The sequence below is a fragment of the Dermacentor andersoni genome, chromosome 1, assembly GCF_023375885.2.
Source record: "Dermacentor andersoni chromosome 1, qqDerAnde1_hic_scaffold, whole genome shotgun sequence".
Lineage (NCBI taxonomy): Eukaryota > Metazoa > Arthropoda > Arachnida > Ixodida > Ixodidae > Dermacentor > Dermacentor andersoni.
Window position 1 is genome coordinate 164,187,318 of NC_092814.1, and position 17,469 is coordinate 164,204,786.

Below are 17,469 nucleotides of genomic sequence, written 5' to 3' on the forward strand. Positions count from 1 at the left end.
CTAGCAGTGTTATTGGAGGAATTAGAGGGTAGTAAATGGGATATAATAGGGCTCAGTGAGGTTAGGAGGACAAAAGAAGCATATACAGTGCTAAAAAGCGGGCATGTACTGTGCTACCGGGGCCTAGCGGAGAGACGAGAACTAGGAGTCGGATTCCTGATTAATAAGGAAATAGCTGGTAACATACAGGAATTCTATAGCATTAACGAGAGGGTGGCATGTCTTGTTGTGAAACTTAATAAGAGGTACAAAATGAAGGTTGTTCAGGTCTACGCTCCTACATCTAGTCATGATGACCAGGAAGTCGAAAGCTTTTATGAAGACGTAGAATCGGCGATGGGTAAAGTCAAAACAAAATACACTATACTGATGGGCGACTTCAATGCCAGGGTAGGCAAGAAGCAGGCTGGAGACAAGTCAGTGGGGGAATATGGCATAGGCTCTAGGAATAGCAGAGGAGAATTATTAGTAGAGTTTGCAGAACAGAATAATATGCGTATAATGAATACCTTTTTCCGCAAGCGGGTTAGCCGAAAGTGGACGTGGAGGAGCCCGAATGGTGAGACTAGAAATGAAATCGACTTCATACTCTGCGCGAACCCTGGCATCATTCAAGATGTAGACGTGCTCGGCAAGGTACGCTGCAGTGACCACAGGATGGTAAGAACTCGAATTAGCCTAGACTTGAGGAGGGAACGAAAGAAACTGGTACACAAGAAGCCAATCAATGAGTTAGCGGTAAGAGGGAAACTAGAGGAATTCCGGATCAAACTACAGAACAGGTATTCGGCTTTAACTCAGGAAGAGGACCTTAGTGTTGAAGCAATGAACGACAATCTCATGGGCATCATTAAGGAGTGCGCAATAGAAGTCGGTGGTAACGCCGTTAGACAGGAAACCAGTAAGCTATCGCAGGAGACGAAAGATCTGATCAAGAAACGCCAATGTATGAAAGCCTCTAATCCTACAGCTAGAATAGAACTGGCAGAACTTTCTAAGTTAATCAACAAGCGTAAGACAGCGGACATCAGGAACTATAATATGGATAGAATTGAACAGGCTCTCAGGAACGGAGGAAGCCTAAAAACAGTGAAGAAGAAACTAGGAATAGGCAAGAATCAGATGTGTGCGTTAAGAGACAAAGCCGGCAATATCGTTACTAATATGGACGAGATAGTTCAAGTGGCTGAGGAGTTCTATAGAGATTTATACAGTACCAGTGGCACCCACGACGATAGTGGAAGAGAGAATAGCCTAGAGGAATTCGAAATCCCACAGGTAACGCCAGAAGAAGTAAAGAAAGCCTTAGGAGCTATGCAAAAGGGGAAGGCAGCTGGGGAGGATCAGGTAACAGCAGATTTGTTGAAGGATGGTGGTCAGATTGTTCTAGAGAAACTGGCCACCCTGTATACGCAATGCCTCATAACCTCGAGCGTACCGGAATCTTGGAAGAACGCTAACATAATCCTAATCCATAAGAAAGGGGACGCCAAAGACTTGAAAAATTATAGACCGATCAGCTTACTGGCCGTTGCCTACAAAGTATTTACTAAGGTAATCGCAAATAGAATCAGGAACACCTTAGACTTCTGTCAACCAAAGGACCAGGCAGGATTCCGTAAAGGCTACTCAACAATAGACCATATTCACACTATCAATCAAGTGATAGAGAAATGTGCAGAATATAACCAACCCTTATATATAGCTTTCATTGATTACGAGAAAGCGTTTGATTCAGTCGAAACCTCAGCAGTCATGGAGGCATTACGGAATCAGGGTGTAGATGAGCCATATGTAAAAATACTGGAAGATATCTATAGCGGCTCCACAGCCACCGTAGTCCTCCACAAAGAAAGCAACAAAATCCCTATAAAGAAAGGCGTCAGACAGGGAGATACGATATCTCCAATGCTATTCACAGCATGTTTACAGGAGGTATTCAGAGGCCTGGAGTGGGAAGAATTGGGGATAAAAGTCGATGGAGAATACCTTAGCAACTTGCGATTCGCTGATGATATTGCCTTGCTTAGTAACTCAGGAGACCAATTGCAATGCATGCTCACTGACCTGGAGAGGCAAAGCAGAAGGGTGGGTCTGAAAATTAATCTGCAGAAAACTAAAGTACTGTTTAACAGTCTCGGAAGAGAACAGCAGTTTACGATAGGTAGCGAAACACTAGAAGTGGTAAGGGAATACATCTACTTAGGGCAGGTAGTGACCACGGATCCGGATCATGAGACTGAAATAACCAGAAGAATAAGAATGGGTTGGGGTGCGTTTGGCAGGCATTCTCAAATCATGAACAGTAGGTTGCCACTATCCCTCAAAAGGAAAGTGTACAACAGCTGTGTGTTACCAGTACTCACATATGGGGCAGAAACCTGGAGGCTTACGAAAAGGGTTCTGCTGAAATTGAGAACGACGCAACGAGCTATGGAAAGAAGAATGATGGGTGTAACGTTAAGGGATAAGAAAAGAGCAGATTGGGTGAGGCAACAAACGCGGGTAAACGACATCTTAGTTGAAATCAAGAAAAAGAAATGGGCATGGGCCGGACATGTAATGAGGAGGGAAGATAACCGATGGTCACTAAGAGCTACGGACTGGATTCCAAGAGAAGGGAAGCGTAGCAGGGGGCGGCAGAGAGTTAGGTGGGCAGATGACATTAAGACGTTTGCAGGGACAACATGGCCACAATTAGTACATGACCGGGGTAGTTGGAGAAGTATGGGAGAGGCCTTTGCCCTGCAGTGGGCGTAACTAGGCTGATGATGATGATGATGATGATGGTAATTCGAACAACACCAAAAAGAGCAAGCACTATGCCAGCTGTGACATTACCAGGTTATCAGACATGGAACATCGGTGCAGCAAAGCTGAAGACATACAAGAAAACATGCAAAATATTGCTCAGCTCTACTTAAAGCAAAAGTAGAGATTTTGTTATGTAGCTCAAAAACACCATCAGGAATTATCTGTCTGAAAGCAAAGCTTTCTCTGCCTGTTCCCCCCATTTTGCAGCTACTGCCTTGCCAAGTAGACAACAACTTGCGCCACTGGGTATGTGCCCATTCTTGGCCAATGCCTTAGATGGGGTATGTGCCTGAATAGACAAGCAGAACAAGTGACAAATAGTGCGAGGAAGACAGCACCAAAAGCGGCCGTGTGTGGAAAAAATGAAGAGAACAAAATGGGACTAGAGAGGGTACTTGGCGAGGAGCGTTGAGCTACAGAGAAGTGAAAAAGTGTGAAGAAAGAAGCGAAGTGAACAAAAGTAGGACCAGAGAATGCACTGAGCCAGGAGCATGAAGCTACAGAGAAGTGAAGAAGGAGTTGGCAACAGAAAATGAAGTCTGCTACAAAGAAGTGCGTAAAAGTACATTCCATTTGCATCATAGAGTACAAATATTTTCGCCATTAGTGTTGCATTATAAAATTTGTTTTAACATTTGTTCAAACACCAAGGAAATTTTTGCTTAATACTAATTGCAAGATAAACGTGGGATATGGTGAATTTTTTTTAACCTTCCTAACTGAATCGCCTATGCTCTAGCAATGAGGCAAGTTCTGTTTCAGCTTTTGATGAGAAGTTAGTAGAATACCTAGTCAAAAAAATGCTTGTAGGTTACCATGTGCCACTTTTGCAATTTTTCTGCTTAGAATACAAACTGTACAGAAGACACCTCTAATAGCATGCAGGATTCTATACTTTCACGACTGAGTTGCAGTGGTGGCAAGCACCTGTGCTGAATGGCATGCACCAAAACAAACTAAATTTGCAGTTTCTCAAAACACTGTGGCTGCATTAGATGCAATTTTCCCTGTTCTCTAGCTCAAGTTCTGGTTCAATTTTTTAATGTGTAAAAGTAAAATGGAAAGTATAATACTGCAGACAAGACCAACATTTTTACAAAAAAAATTGAACTTTACGAACCCACATTGCTGCATTTTCCCCCATCTGCCCTTTTATCAGGATAAATGGACTCACCTTCAAATGCTATGGCCAGTGGAAGAAGGCCAAGAATCATCCATGGCTGGACATGGAAGATCATGTCAATTGGATTACCTAAACCTGCATTTCCAGAGCAAATAAAAACCACGAAGTCAATCTTTAATACTCAGAAATGTAATATTGTGCCTTTCCATTGGACAGATTCACTTCCAACATTAAATTTAAAAGGCTGACAAGTTAAACAATGAACAAAGGCATAATATGGTTCTAGTATATTTTTGTAGAGGGGATATAAATAAGGCACCTAGATAAAACAAGGTAACATTTTTTTTGGACCTTAGATAATAAAAGAGGATGTCTCACAGATAACACTTGGCAGAATTTCTTTTGAATTAACATCAATAATAGATCAAACACTAATGGCAACATTAACATGGCAGTAAGTTAAACATCAGGCCTATTCAGTACTGACAATAAAAATAAGAATCAGCAATAAAAAACAAAAAGGAGTATTCTATAGATAAGTGTAAAAGAAAACACGAAATACAAAACTGTATAAGTATTATTTCAAAAGATTGCACAATACAAAGTGAATAAGGCAAAACAACAGTGACGACAACAACAGAGAGAAATACTAGTAATGAGGTATTTAGTAACAAGGAAATAGTAATGAAGAAATTTGAAAATAACAGCTATTGAATGTGCTAAGTGTGAATTTCCGTTATGCTGCACTTAATACTACAGACATGTTGTCTGCAATATACTTGTGCAACTGAGAATATTTTTGTACTTTATGAAATTGGTTAATTAGGTAAGGTTTCTAAAATATTCTAATATTTTCTAATACTCTAAAATATTGTTCTCGTGCCTCTGCTTGTTTGAGAAAGTTGTAGAGTGTCAATGAAAAATGTGAATGTGACTGTGTGCATCATGACAACAGTGCACTGAAATGCTGCAGAAATGACCAAACTCGGCTCTGTAACTGGTTCAGTGTCTCAGTGAACCAACGAGGTTCTGCATGTTGGTGCCAGTACATGACAGCTGTGCTCCCTTAGGCCACCTATTTGATTGCCAACAGCACAAGTTGTTTCAACTTGCAACATTGTGCTGGAAAAGTTGCTATGAATGTAGTGGTGGCTACGATTATTGATGCTATTTTGCTGATGAGACCACTATCTAAGACACAGACTGAAGCATGTTCCGCAGTACTCTTCAGAGAAGTCTGGTGAGGGTGTGCAAGCTAGCCACCACACTATTAATCACTTTTGCATACTTTCTATTGAATAATCTGACCTGTAAAATGTTCAGTAGTGACATGTAATAGATAGTGAATAGCTACACACTATAGTGATGATACTTTGGTTATTACAGTGACAATGAAACATTCTGGGCTAACAACATTGCAAGCAAGCATTATTATCACGAGATGCCACAGGTGAGGTTTCTCAGACTGACACTTCACTGCACTTCTTTTTCCATGGCAACCAGGACTACGCTCCATTTCCTGCAAAATAAATTATCGGTCTCTTGGTCGCATTTAGCATTAAGATCGAGTTTACGCCTACTTAGGGCTGCACTGTCAAGCAACCCAACACACAGGATGCTCCATACTGGGCGTGCAACAGCGGAGATGTGCCTGGCATCTACTCTGGGACAAGTCCTTGTCAAGGGGACTCGCACCGTCATAAACACCTGAGAACAGTGCCTCCCATACACCATATTTCCCAACTGCCTCCAAAGACGGGGGAGGATTTGGTGCTGGGCTCAGTCCTGTTTTTCTTGCCAGCTACTAGGGCAGTCTCTGTTCGTTTATTTTCATGCAGTGTGGTCCAAACCACAATGGGTGCCTCATGAGCCACTGCTGCTTTTAGCACATGCATTTTATCAATGATGTTTTGGTGCAGTTGGCTGGACTGTAAATCTTCATACAGGAAGCCTTCCAATTCATTTAGCAAAGAACTAATTAGATAAAATGTTAAAATAAACTCCAAGTTGCATAGCAAGATTGTGAAGAACACTGCACTAGTTTAACTGCATAGACTGCACTAAGAAAGCGACAATTTTCATCCACCCAAGAGTAGCACGAAGTGCTTCGAGTTGTCAATTAATTCAACCTCACTTCCTGGTCTTCTAACATCCTGGTTAACTCAGATGGTAGAGCAACTGCCCAAAAGAAGCATTGGTCCTAAGTTCGGTCCCCATATCAGGACAAATTCTTCGATGGCAACACTTTCTTTCTGAGAAACTTTGCAAGTTCTCAGAAAGTTCCTTTGTAAGTTTGTGTTACTGAATGAATGTTTGATTTTTAATGGCGCAAGGGCCAAGTATGGCCAAAGAGCGCCAAGTCCATGGTAATGAGTTCGCAGTATACTTAATGAGTTCTATGAAGTTGGAGTGATGTGGCTGTAAAGGGGCCTTAAAGATAGTCGCTCTAAAGTACGTACAATCTGTATAATAAGATTATGGCAATGGCGTTTGACGTGTGCTATGAACATTAAGATGCATTTAAAAAGAATGATACGATGTGTAAAAATATATCAGGTTATAAGATTGGCTAGAGCACCACTGCCCTCTTAGAGCCCTTGAAACACAAGGGTTGGAGGCATGTGCTATGCAACACAATTATCGCAACGGCATCCTCTGGAACGAGGATGCTCTACGAGTTTAATGGGCTTATAACATGTAGGACAACATCATTTAAGAAATTGAGGACTGCCTTGATGTTAAAAAGCGGTTCTCTGCCAAGAAACATAGCCGGGTGAAGAGGAATGTAGTAACGGTATGCAAGAGGAAAATGTTTCTTTCTCTCCGCTTCGGCTTTCCGGCACTCCAGGAGGGCATGGAGGACGGTAAGCCTCTTCCTGCATCTACCACAGGTTGGAGGGTCATTTCCGGTGAGTAGAAAATTATGGGTGCCAAATGTGTGTCCTATTCTGAGACGACAGAATAGAACGTCTGTTTGGCGTGATTTTGTTACAGAGGGCCAGAATCCTAACTGTGGCTTTATCACGTGGAGGTTATTATTTGTTCCACGTCCCACAGGTGTTGCCAGTGGTTCCGTAGTTTTCTTCGTAAGAGAGGCTTCAGATCAGTAGCAGGGACCGCAGCGGTAAGAGTAGGTTGCAATGTAAATCTGGCCATTTGGTCTGCTAGAACATTTCCCTCAATGCCTCTATGGCCAGGTACCCAGCATATAATGATATGCTGGTTAGATATGTATGCTCTACACAGAACGGAGTACAGCTCAACAAGTACAGGGTTCTTGTGTTTAGAGAGTGAATTCAGGGCTTTTACGACGCTTAGAGAGTCTGTATATATGACTGTTTTTCGAAGTTTTGATTTCATTATATGTTTCACTGTCGACAATAGTGCATGGGCTTCTGCCGTAAATACACTAGTTTCTGGGTGCAGTGTGCCGGATTCTGAAAAAAATGGGCCGGTGGCTGCATAAGAAACCCCTGCATCCGACTTGGAAGCGTCCGTGTAAAACTCAGTGCAAGAGTACTTATACTGGAGTTCTAAAACATGCATTTTAATATGTGCCTCTGGCGCATGTTTCCTGACATCTACAAACGACATATCACAGTCTATGATCTGCCACTGCCATGGCGGTAACAGTTTTGCTTGAGTCATAGGACAATGTTCAAGAAGCGGAACACCCATTTCTTCAATTAGGTTCCTCACACACAAAGTAAACGGCTTCCTCACTGCAGGCCGGTTATGGAAGAGCGTAGCAGCAGCGATATCGTTTATGGTTGAATAACAAGGATGTTCGCTTGTACTCTCAGAAAGTATGTGAAACTGGTATATGACCGTTGCAGATGAAGTGACCACTGATTTGACTCTACGTAGAGGCTCTGGATTGGATTTGTCCTGAAAGCACCGGTCGCGAGACAGATACCCAGATGGTGGACGGGGTCTAGGATTTTTATTGCACTTGGTGTTGCAGAATTATAAATTATTGCTCCGTAATCAAGGCTGGAGCGGACAAGACTGTTATATAAGTTAAAAGACACTTTTGATCACTACCCCATGTAGTGCATGACAGAAGCTTGAGAAGGTTCATTGTTTTCAAACATGTTCTTTTCAGATTTTGAATATGGGGAATAAACGTGAGCTTTGAATCTAAAGTGATTCCCAGGAATTTGTGTTGGCTGCTCACAGAGAGGTGGTCTCCCTTGATCGTAATACTAGGCAGTGGTGCTACCCCTCTCTTGTTTGCGAAGAGTACGCAGGTACTTTTTTGGGTGTTTATTTTGAAGCCGTTTTCATCCGTCCATTAAGACAATTTGTTTATCCCAAGCTGCACTTGTCGTTCGCAGACAGCAATATTGCAAGATTTGAAACTTACTTGTACATCGTCAACATAAACGGAATAAAACATTGCGCGTGGGATGACTGTATGTAGGCTGTTCGTTTTTGCAACAAACAGTATGCAACTAAGTACGCCCCCTTGCGGAACACCAGTTTCTTGGGTGAATGATTTAGATAAGACATTACCAACCTTTACACGAAAAGTGCGATTAGACAGATAGCTTTCAATTGTGTTTAACATGTTCCCACGGACGTCCATTGCGGAAAGATAGCGGAGGATCCCGTATCGCCACGTAGTGTCGTACGCTCTCTCTAGGTCCAGAAACACTGAAAGTAAAAACTGCTTATGAATGAACGCATCTCTAATGTTTGCCTCAATGCGGACAAGGTGGTCTATTGTCGACCTTCCCTCTCGGAAACCGCATTGAAGGGGGTCTAGTTTATTGTTGCTTTCTAGGAAGCTGATTAAGCGCCGGTTTACCATTTTTTCAAAAGCTTTGCACAGACAGCTTGTTAGCACTAATGGCCTGTAGCTGCTGGCTAAGGCCAGATCTTTCCCTTGTTTAAGTATGGGAATGACTATAGCTCCTTTCCAGGACGATGGAATATACCCCGCCGCCCACATGGTGTGTTCATCGTATGGTGCGGGGTTACAATTATTTGGGTTTCCCCAAATGACACTAGTTTTGACAATTTCTCACACTGTTTCTGATCGCGGAGCTCCAAGAGGAGATCACCGCTTGCCATCCTCGACGCCTTATAACCTGGACCAAAGACTTCAGTCAATGACTTGGAAACAAGGGAGGGTGAGATTGTTCGTACTGGTTTATCTGGTTTTTCAGAATGAATGACATGGAAACGTGGGAAGGATTCTTTTTTCCTACCAAAAAACTGGAAAACTTCATGGGTGCGCCCTCTTTTCTGAGGGCAATCAGGGAGTGGAGGGAAGGAACTATCCATAGAGGAATGTGTAGTTTTCAGCAATAATGCCAGCCACCCACCGTGGAGCCCTACAAGGGGATGCTACAGGAACTGTAGAAACAGGTCCTGCAAACGCCAGCTGTACGTTATCACTATAACCAAATATGAAATAACCCAGGTTGGCTATTCACACAAGGTTAACCCTTGCTGCCTGGAAAAATTGGAAGTAAGCGGAAGCTAGGAGAAGACAGGAAAGATGAAATGCGAGAGAAAGACGAAGGCTGGAGGGAGAGAGAGACAGGAAAAAGCAACTACCGATTTCCCCCGGGAGAGTCAGTCCGGGGGTGCCGTCTATGTGAAGCAGAGGCCAAAGAGGTGTTGCCTCCGCCGGGGGGTCTTAAAGGTCCAAACACCCAGCATCAGCTCAACCTCCAGGATCCCCTTTTCCCCAGACACGGCTACACATGGGAGGGTCCAACCCTCGTGTGCTCGGGTACGTGGTAAGTTTGTGTTACTCTTGGGTGGGTGACTAATTACAGTATCATGAAACTTCCTCCACTTTATGGGATTCAGCAGAACTGATTTGCCATAGAATGCACTTGTACTACTCACTGCGGTAGGCCAGTGGCTAGGGTGTTGCGCTGCAGAGCACGAGGTCACGAGTTCGGCCCCGACTGCGGCGGTCACATTGTGATGGGGGGCAAAATGCCAAAATACTCATGTACCATGCACTTGGTGCACGGTAAAGAACCCCAGGTGGTCAAAGTTAATCCAGAGTTCCCCACTACAGCATGCCTCATAATAAGATCATGGTTGTGATAGTTAACCCATTCGCTTCCACAGCTGGCGAGTTGCTGTCTGCTCAATGAACGGCCGTTTCTGGCTATGTTTCATAGATGGCAGCACATTGCGGGCTATTTTCTAGTTGTTTTGGGTTTCGGACACTAGATGGATATATTTGTCTACATTTTCAGTATAAGTTGCTTGTAAAACAATGGAAAGGTTCCCGCTCATCAGATTCCGCTCTGTTGTTGTAGCCATTGCCAACCAGGGTACCAGACATGAAAAAAACCGTACAGGCTTCCAAGTGGGCTCAGTTTTTTCAGCACATACCACCGAAAACTGTAAAGCAGAACCATTCGATGCTGTGCTTAGTTTTTTAGGGCCACGTTAAAAAGCTTAAAAGGTGTTCTGTGTGCAAAAACAAGTAAAAGTGCACTCCGCATTCTTGCTCGTTTCAAACTTTTATTATGCTCACTTTCTAATTTTTTACCACATCGGACACGGAGGCCTTTTGGGAACCAAATAAATCAGACATTTTGTTAAAAAAATTAAAATCTGCAGCATATTTTAGAGCAATTTTCTTACAACGTGGGGACACCAGGCGCGGTGAAACGCCGAAAGGGCGGAAGCAAAGAGTTAAAAACTCCCACATTTAAAAAATTTTTGAATTGCACTAGTATTTAAAAAAAAAAAGTCTGACTCACATTATCTAGCCCTTTATGTGCTGCCGCCCTCTGCAGTATGTTCTGACAATTATATTGTTCAGGTAAAGGCATTATCCTCCACACAAGAGCTTTATAATGGTTGAAATCACTTAACAGTGCACCATCTGTTATTGAAACCTAAATCACTACCAGTGAGCTGGTCACCATTGTGGAGCCTTCAAGGTGCAGGATCTTTGGTAACCCACCTCATCTAGCACGTTGTAGACAAACACATACCATTAAGCAGATTATCCATGCTGATACAAAAACCTTTATCAACTCACCGACTTCTTTGCGTTGCATCACAAGTTGAGCAAGGGTCCAACGGAGCCCAGCAAGAAATGAGGCACTAAGAACAAGCAAGAAGCCTTCCGTGTTGAACTGTGTTGACTGGTAGGTGAACATGAAAAGTCCGAGTGCTATTAGAAGTACAATGAACACAAGGGAACATCGCTGCAAGAAACAGAGAGCCAAGGCACTCTTTCAGTATTCAATCTGTTGTAGTAAAAACAAGGTGCAACAATTTCTAAGGTGAATTTGAAACCATAGCTTGAGTACTATGAGGGAGGCCCAGCTACAGGCTCATTGCATTTTAAAGAATTTGGCTGAACACATGCAAACTCAGAGACAAAAGTTTACAGACCACAGGTGCTGCAAAAAAAAATGTCTCCTCACATCCTAGGCATACAGTCTGTACATGACATGATGTGCAACATGTGGTTGCAGCTGAAATGGTTTTTACCTGGCTGCATACCTATGCCTGAACAAATAGACTCATCTCACTACAATTTATAAATGCTACCATAGCCGCAAAAGATGCTGATAGCTCTTAATGTAGTGAATGGCAGCTATCGTCGGGAGCAGTGAGCCTCTTTCTTTCTTTATAGGCAAATCGCGTCATAAAACAGTAAGTATAAGACAGGTTCATGAAAGCAAAATTGTCATCTACCCGATTGTAGCATGAAGTTACAAAGGAAACCCACATGAGTTTCTCAGAAATAAAAGCTTTGAGAAAAGATTCCCCAGGCCAGGATGAATTTTTCCTCAACTGCAAAGCTTTTGTTTTTGAGAACCCATATGGGTTTTCTTTGTAGCTTCGTGCTACAGTCAGATGTACGACAATTTTTTCTTTCATTAATTTGTTGTACTACAGACCCGAAGGAGTCTCCTTTTGCTTATTTGTTCCTTGCAACACAAAGAAACCTGTCTTTAGAAGTGTATAGTAGGTGTATTAGAATACCATCAAAATAACTTGTTGGAAAAAAACACAGTGCCTGACCTCCATGCTCAATATTGCCTTGAACCTAACCATAGCGGCAAAGCAGCAAAGACTGAAGGCATCATAGCAAAATTTGATGAACTTTGTCTTTCAACTTTCTCACAAAGCCCTATAGGTGGAAATGCCTATACTTGTGGACAACTTTCAGTGGCTACGAAGAGAAAGCTACGGAGGCAAAGCATGGAAAGTGAGAGCGCTTCTGAAGAGAGTCCCGTATTTTCATCCATGTTAGTTTAAGCTGGGGAAGAAAAAACAAACACCTTATTAGCAACAGTTAAATAAGACAAAACACACCACCGAATGTAAACATTTACTTATTTTGTGGCTTTTCCCTTCTGCGTCTGGGCAAACCGTCAGAAACTGTCACATGCGGAAGCTGCGTTGATTCAGCATCTGTTCCAAGCAACCAAAAACACTGTCACATGCTGGCAGACTACTTGGCACGGTAACACATGTGCAGAACCTCCGTCCCCGTAGCGTTCCCTTCATAGCCACAGAAAGTTGTCCATGAGTATAGCCCATTGAACAACCTCAATTCTCCAATTATGATATGTACCCCAAATGAACTAAATACAAAGTTGGTGGACAATGTGTACATAATTAGTTAATATACTTAATAATAATCGTACGCTTACTATTGTCTGATGCCCCTAATGACAATATTGAAAAGTGCATAGTTATCTACATTGCATCGTCTTAAAAAAAATGGGTAATTTTTCCTAAAAGCTGCTCGCATAACAAACACCCAACATGTGGTTATGCAGTTACAATATTGTTCACTCACGTGTCCATGAAGTGGGTTTGTCGTTAGCGCCCCAAAATTCTGGTATCTAGCAGCAGTAGAGTGCTGTTAAAGATGCTGTCTGCAACATCTCTTTAGCTTTTTGTTTAGCATTCAAATGTATCTGCCCAATGAATTTAGTTTCTCATTTCACAATTTCACAAGCCATTGTTCATTTACAGAGGTGATCCAATTTCTCTTGTCTAGACTATTGTTGATAGAAAAAAAAATAATAAAAAAAGCTCACAAGGAAAACAAGGTCCCACTTACCCTGCGCTCAAGTCCAAAAACCAGGGAGAAGCCTAAGATAAATATAATGCAGGTAGATTTCGTCATTGTGTACCTGCAAGATTTATTGACATCAAGTCAGCAGCATGCTGCATGACTGCGTATAGTTATCTTACGACAGAACACCATTATGTAACAAGTTAACAACTAGCAAACAAGACTGCTTATACTAGAGGTAAGAGGCAGAATTAGGATGCAACTCACATTTTAGAAAATTAGGTCTTGAGATTTCTATGGCACAAGGAATAGCTAATAATTCTCAATATGGCAGGTGAGAAAAAGCGAAAAAGAGTGCCAGCAACACTAGCACATGAGCAGTGACATTCATTCATATTGTGACATGTGACAGTGACTTGAAGCTACATACATATATGCCTTGCTCCTAGCATATACAATGTGCAGATGTACATCTATCACACATTCCAGGGCTGGGCATCATTAAATCCTAAATTATCTGCCAGCCTTTAATCAATCAATTGAATTATTTATTATATTTATTTTCACAAACACCTAATAGAGAAAAAACTTTACAATTGGACAACTCTGTGAAATAGGCTGTTTGAAATATGCATTAGCCGCATATCCCTAGGTACTGCTTTTATACCAAACACCACTGTAATGATAGGCAGATAAAACACGAGACATGTCAGAAAGTTTCCACGTTACATCTCAGCCAAGCATTTGGCTTGGGGCATGCATGTATCCAATTTTACTGGTAGGTTTCTAGCTGCAGCTCTAGGCTGTCTCCAACATTCATGGCAGAGGCTCTACTACAAGGCCCTCTGGGGTTGTAAAGGAAAAGAAAAATGCTTGGGTTTTATGTGCCAAAACTATGATCTGGTTATAATGCATTACATAGCAGGGGGCTCCAGATGAAGTTTGACCAACTCGTGTTCTTTAACGTGCACCCAGTGCATGGTACACGAGTATTTTTTCATTCCGCTCCCACTGGTACGCTGCCACCATGCCTGGCACCCAGTGCATGGTACACGAGTTTTTTTTCATTCTGCTCCCATTGGAATGCTGCTTGCTACCATGGCCGGGAATCAAACCAGCGACCTCATGCTTAGCAGTGCAATGCCACAGCCACTAAGCCACAGTGGCAGGTTGGTTGTTAAAAACATGTGCAGAAAGCAACACAGGAAAATTTTTATAAGGCTCACTTCCAAGATGCAAATCTTACGAAGCAGCCAATGACAACACTGAGGGTAATTTCTACCTGTTGGAAAAACCAGTGGGCTTCCAGTTGTGATATCTCATGCATATGAGGTGAATGCTCTGCTACTAGACCATCATGGTATGGAAATTCAAATGCAAACTACTGATGCTGACTAACATCAGAAAATCCCTGATCACACAAGACCAGGTTTACTTGAACAGGGGAACTATCTGCTGACAACTGCAACCAGAATTTTAGGTACACATGCATAGCTTATTGAATAGAGCTATATTGAACAGAAAAGAAACGTGAGTAATTAAAGCGCTAGGTAATTTTAAAGTTAACTGATCAATTGCCCTGCTGTAACATGTGCCAATTTAAAAAGAATGTGACAAGTCCTAGCAACAAAGTTTCATGAAGACTTCACAACACAGATCATAGCCCTACAATTAGATGCAACTGTCCTAAACCTCCTTGGTCGATGAAAACCCATCAGACAGTGCCTCAGTTACACTTAATTCATTTCTCATAAAATGATAACAATAACCAGGCTTTTTAACACAGTAAGGCATTTTCCTGTTTCTGTGTTACCTCAACTGGATCATCATCATCATTATTAACTTCTTTATGCATCTTGGCCACACCTTTTAGGCATGCGAGTATGAAGTGACGGCTAACGAACAGTTTAGCACCAATTTTATAGCGGCCAGAAACGTCTATTTTGGATGGTAAGTGATAAAAATATGTACTTCCGTTCTTGTTCCTGTCTTTTCTTTTCCCCCAAATGGAAATGCCTTCATAGGAGTACAGTTTTGCTTCTGATTCACTAGATACCTGGTAGCACTGACCATTCTCACCCTAAACAGGTTCATGCATACAACCATTGTCACCATATTTGTGGCTGGCTGCCAGAAGGTGGTGACTGTTCTCCTAGTAGATTTATTATTTTGCAGGAAATTCCTTGCCAAATTATGTTCAGCATGGTTTCTGGCCAAACCCTTTATCAGAATAAGTGAGATCTGCAGTTTGTCTTTTCTAAATGAAAGAACTGCAAACTGCTCCAATGAACAATCTACCATTCCCAGTCACCTTTCCCAGCAAATACCTGTAGCCATTTATGGGTCAAGAATAATGCAGCAAGTGCCCCTCAAAAGGAACATGCACACATGTAAATTACTTTGTCTTAGACACCTTTTCCTTCCTTATTCTTTCAAGCTACGTGCCTGCCTTTGCTATGCTCAGATGCTTTATTGTTGTGAACATGTCAGTGGCCTGTGGTTCAGTGCCCTGAACCTTACTCCTTAATCAAGGGAGGTCAACCCTGCCACCACAAGTTCCACTGATGGCAATTAACCTATTGCCTACCAAGTCAGCAGTGGCGAGTCCTTGTTGTCAATTCGTGATGTTATATCTAAGTGGTATTATCTATTTCACTGTACCTACATGTCTATAATCAACAAAGAAAGAAAGGAAAGAAAGAAAGAGGAAAAGCTCCACCTGGTAGTGTCGAGGAGCTTTTTTTTTTCACAAAGTGTGAATGGTAACCATGCCTTGGAAAGCTTAATAAGTAGGCTGTTCAGTTTTTCATTAATCATGGTGCATCATATCGGAGATTATGCACTCCCACACAGAAAGGAGAGGTGCTGGGATTTACTTTCAATGGGAGGTCAAAAAGCCCCTGTCATAGTTTCTATCACACAACCCGTTTGTGCCGGTAGCTGTGTTCTTCATCCCCAAACCTGGCAATTTTGGTTGTTTGTGTGTGTGGGTGCTGCACAAGTGTGCTCATTGTTGCAGAACTGGGAACCTCTTTTCTTGTGCTAGTGGCATCTCAAGAAGGCTACTTCTTGAAGTATGGAAACACAAAGAACAGTTGTGCCACACTCTATTGAGAGAAGCCTATCCTGCATTCTTGTCATGTCAGTGAACATAGTACAGTAGGCTCTTTTAGAATGCAAAAGTCTGTTTTAAAGTGCTGAATTATGTCTTTCTGACAATAAATAATTTAATTATACATCCTGTCAAGTAGCCTGAAGTTAGTCTGAAAAATTATTAAAATGTTATTGCAATTCTCAAGCAGAAAGAAACTAGGCTAATTAATTAAATTGTGTGGTTTAATTTCCTGAAACTGAACAGTAGCTTATGAGGGATGCTGTAGTGGGAGGCTGCTGATTAACTGACCACCTGGGGTTCTTTAACTTGCACCCAAAGCATGTTTGATGAGCATTTTGGTGCTAAAAAATGTGCACTCGCCAAGAATAAAATAAAAATAAAGAACAGACGTTTCGTGGGCCATACGGGCCCATTGATCACAATGAAGATGTAAGCATGGGCGCGCGGCTATTTATGGGTGAGGTGGCGCATCGTTCGGGTGTATATCTCAGGAAGATTACCCTGCGTCCTGTTTATCGTGTGTACAGTTGATTGGATGTAAAATGATTCTAAAAGCAAATGGGCAGATAAGTGTTTCTCTTTTGTGGTGATGGCTGCAGAGTCCCAGTCGATGATGTGTCCGGTTAGTTCGTGATGTTCCGCCAGGGCATTCGCGGCTGTGTGGCCCTAGGCGACGTCATTCATGTGTTGTTTCAAGCACCGTTTAAATTAATGATGTCACCAAATGAATGACGTCGCCAAGGGCCACACAGCCGCGAATGCCCTGGCGGAACATCACGAACTAACCGGACACATCATTGACTGGGACTCAGCAGCCATCACCGCAAAAGAGAAATACTTATCTGCCCGTTTGCTTTTAGAATCATTTTATATCCAATCAACTATACACACAATAAACAGGACGCGGGGTAATCTTCCCGAGATATACACCCGAACGATGCGCCACCTCACCCATAAATAGCCGCGCGCCCATGCTTACATCTTCATTGTGATCAATGGACCCGTACGGCCCCAGAAACGTCTGTTCTTTATGTTTATTTTATTCTTGGCGAGTGCACGTTTTTTAGCACCAATATGTTTTCTTGCCAGACGAGTTTTCGTAGAACACTTGACTATTCACGAGCATTTTACACTCCATCCTCCTTGCAATGCAGCTGCCATGGCCGGGACCAAACCCGCGACCTCGTGCTTAGCAGCGCAATGTCATAGCCACTGAGCCACCACCACAGGTCGGAATATTAAGTGTACGTGGCCATCTCAGGAGAAAGCCATTATTTTAGGAGACCAAATAAGCTAGAATGTCTGAAAACATAGAAACTAATAATGTAGAATATAACTTAATTTATTTACCCTAAACATGCAAGTGCAAAATTGGTATAGTTGCTCAGATGTAGT

At 42.3% G+C, this 17,469-nt stretch overlaps 1 protein-coding gene across 2 annotated transcripts in view; it reads right to left on the bottom strand.

Moving 5' to 3' along the window:
* The window catches only part of LOC126547337 (solute carrier family 35 member C2), a 74,909-nt gene that overhangs the window by 47,431 nt on the left and 10,009 nt on the right, over positions 1-17,469 (bottom strand). For both annotated transcript variants that reach the window (XM_050195305.3, XM_055062691.2), the window contains exons 3-5: positions 13,005-13,077; positions 10,959-11,127; positions 3,989-4,072 (exon numbers count right to left, since the gene is read on the bottom strand). In XM_050195305.3, coding sequence (XP_050051262.1) covers positions 3,989-4,072; positions 10,959-11,127; positions 13,005-13,077 — 326 coding nt within the window. The remainder of the gene's footprint in view (positions 1-3,988; positions 4,073-10,958; positions 11,128-13,004; positions 13,078-17,469) is intronic.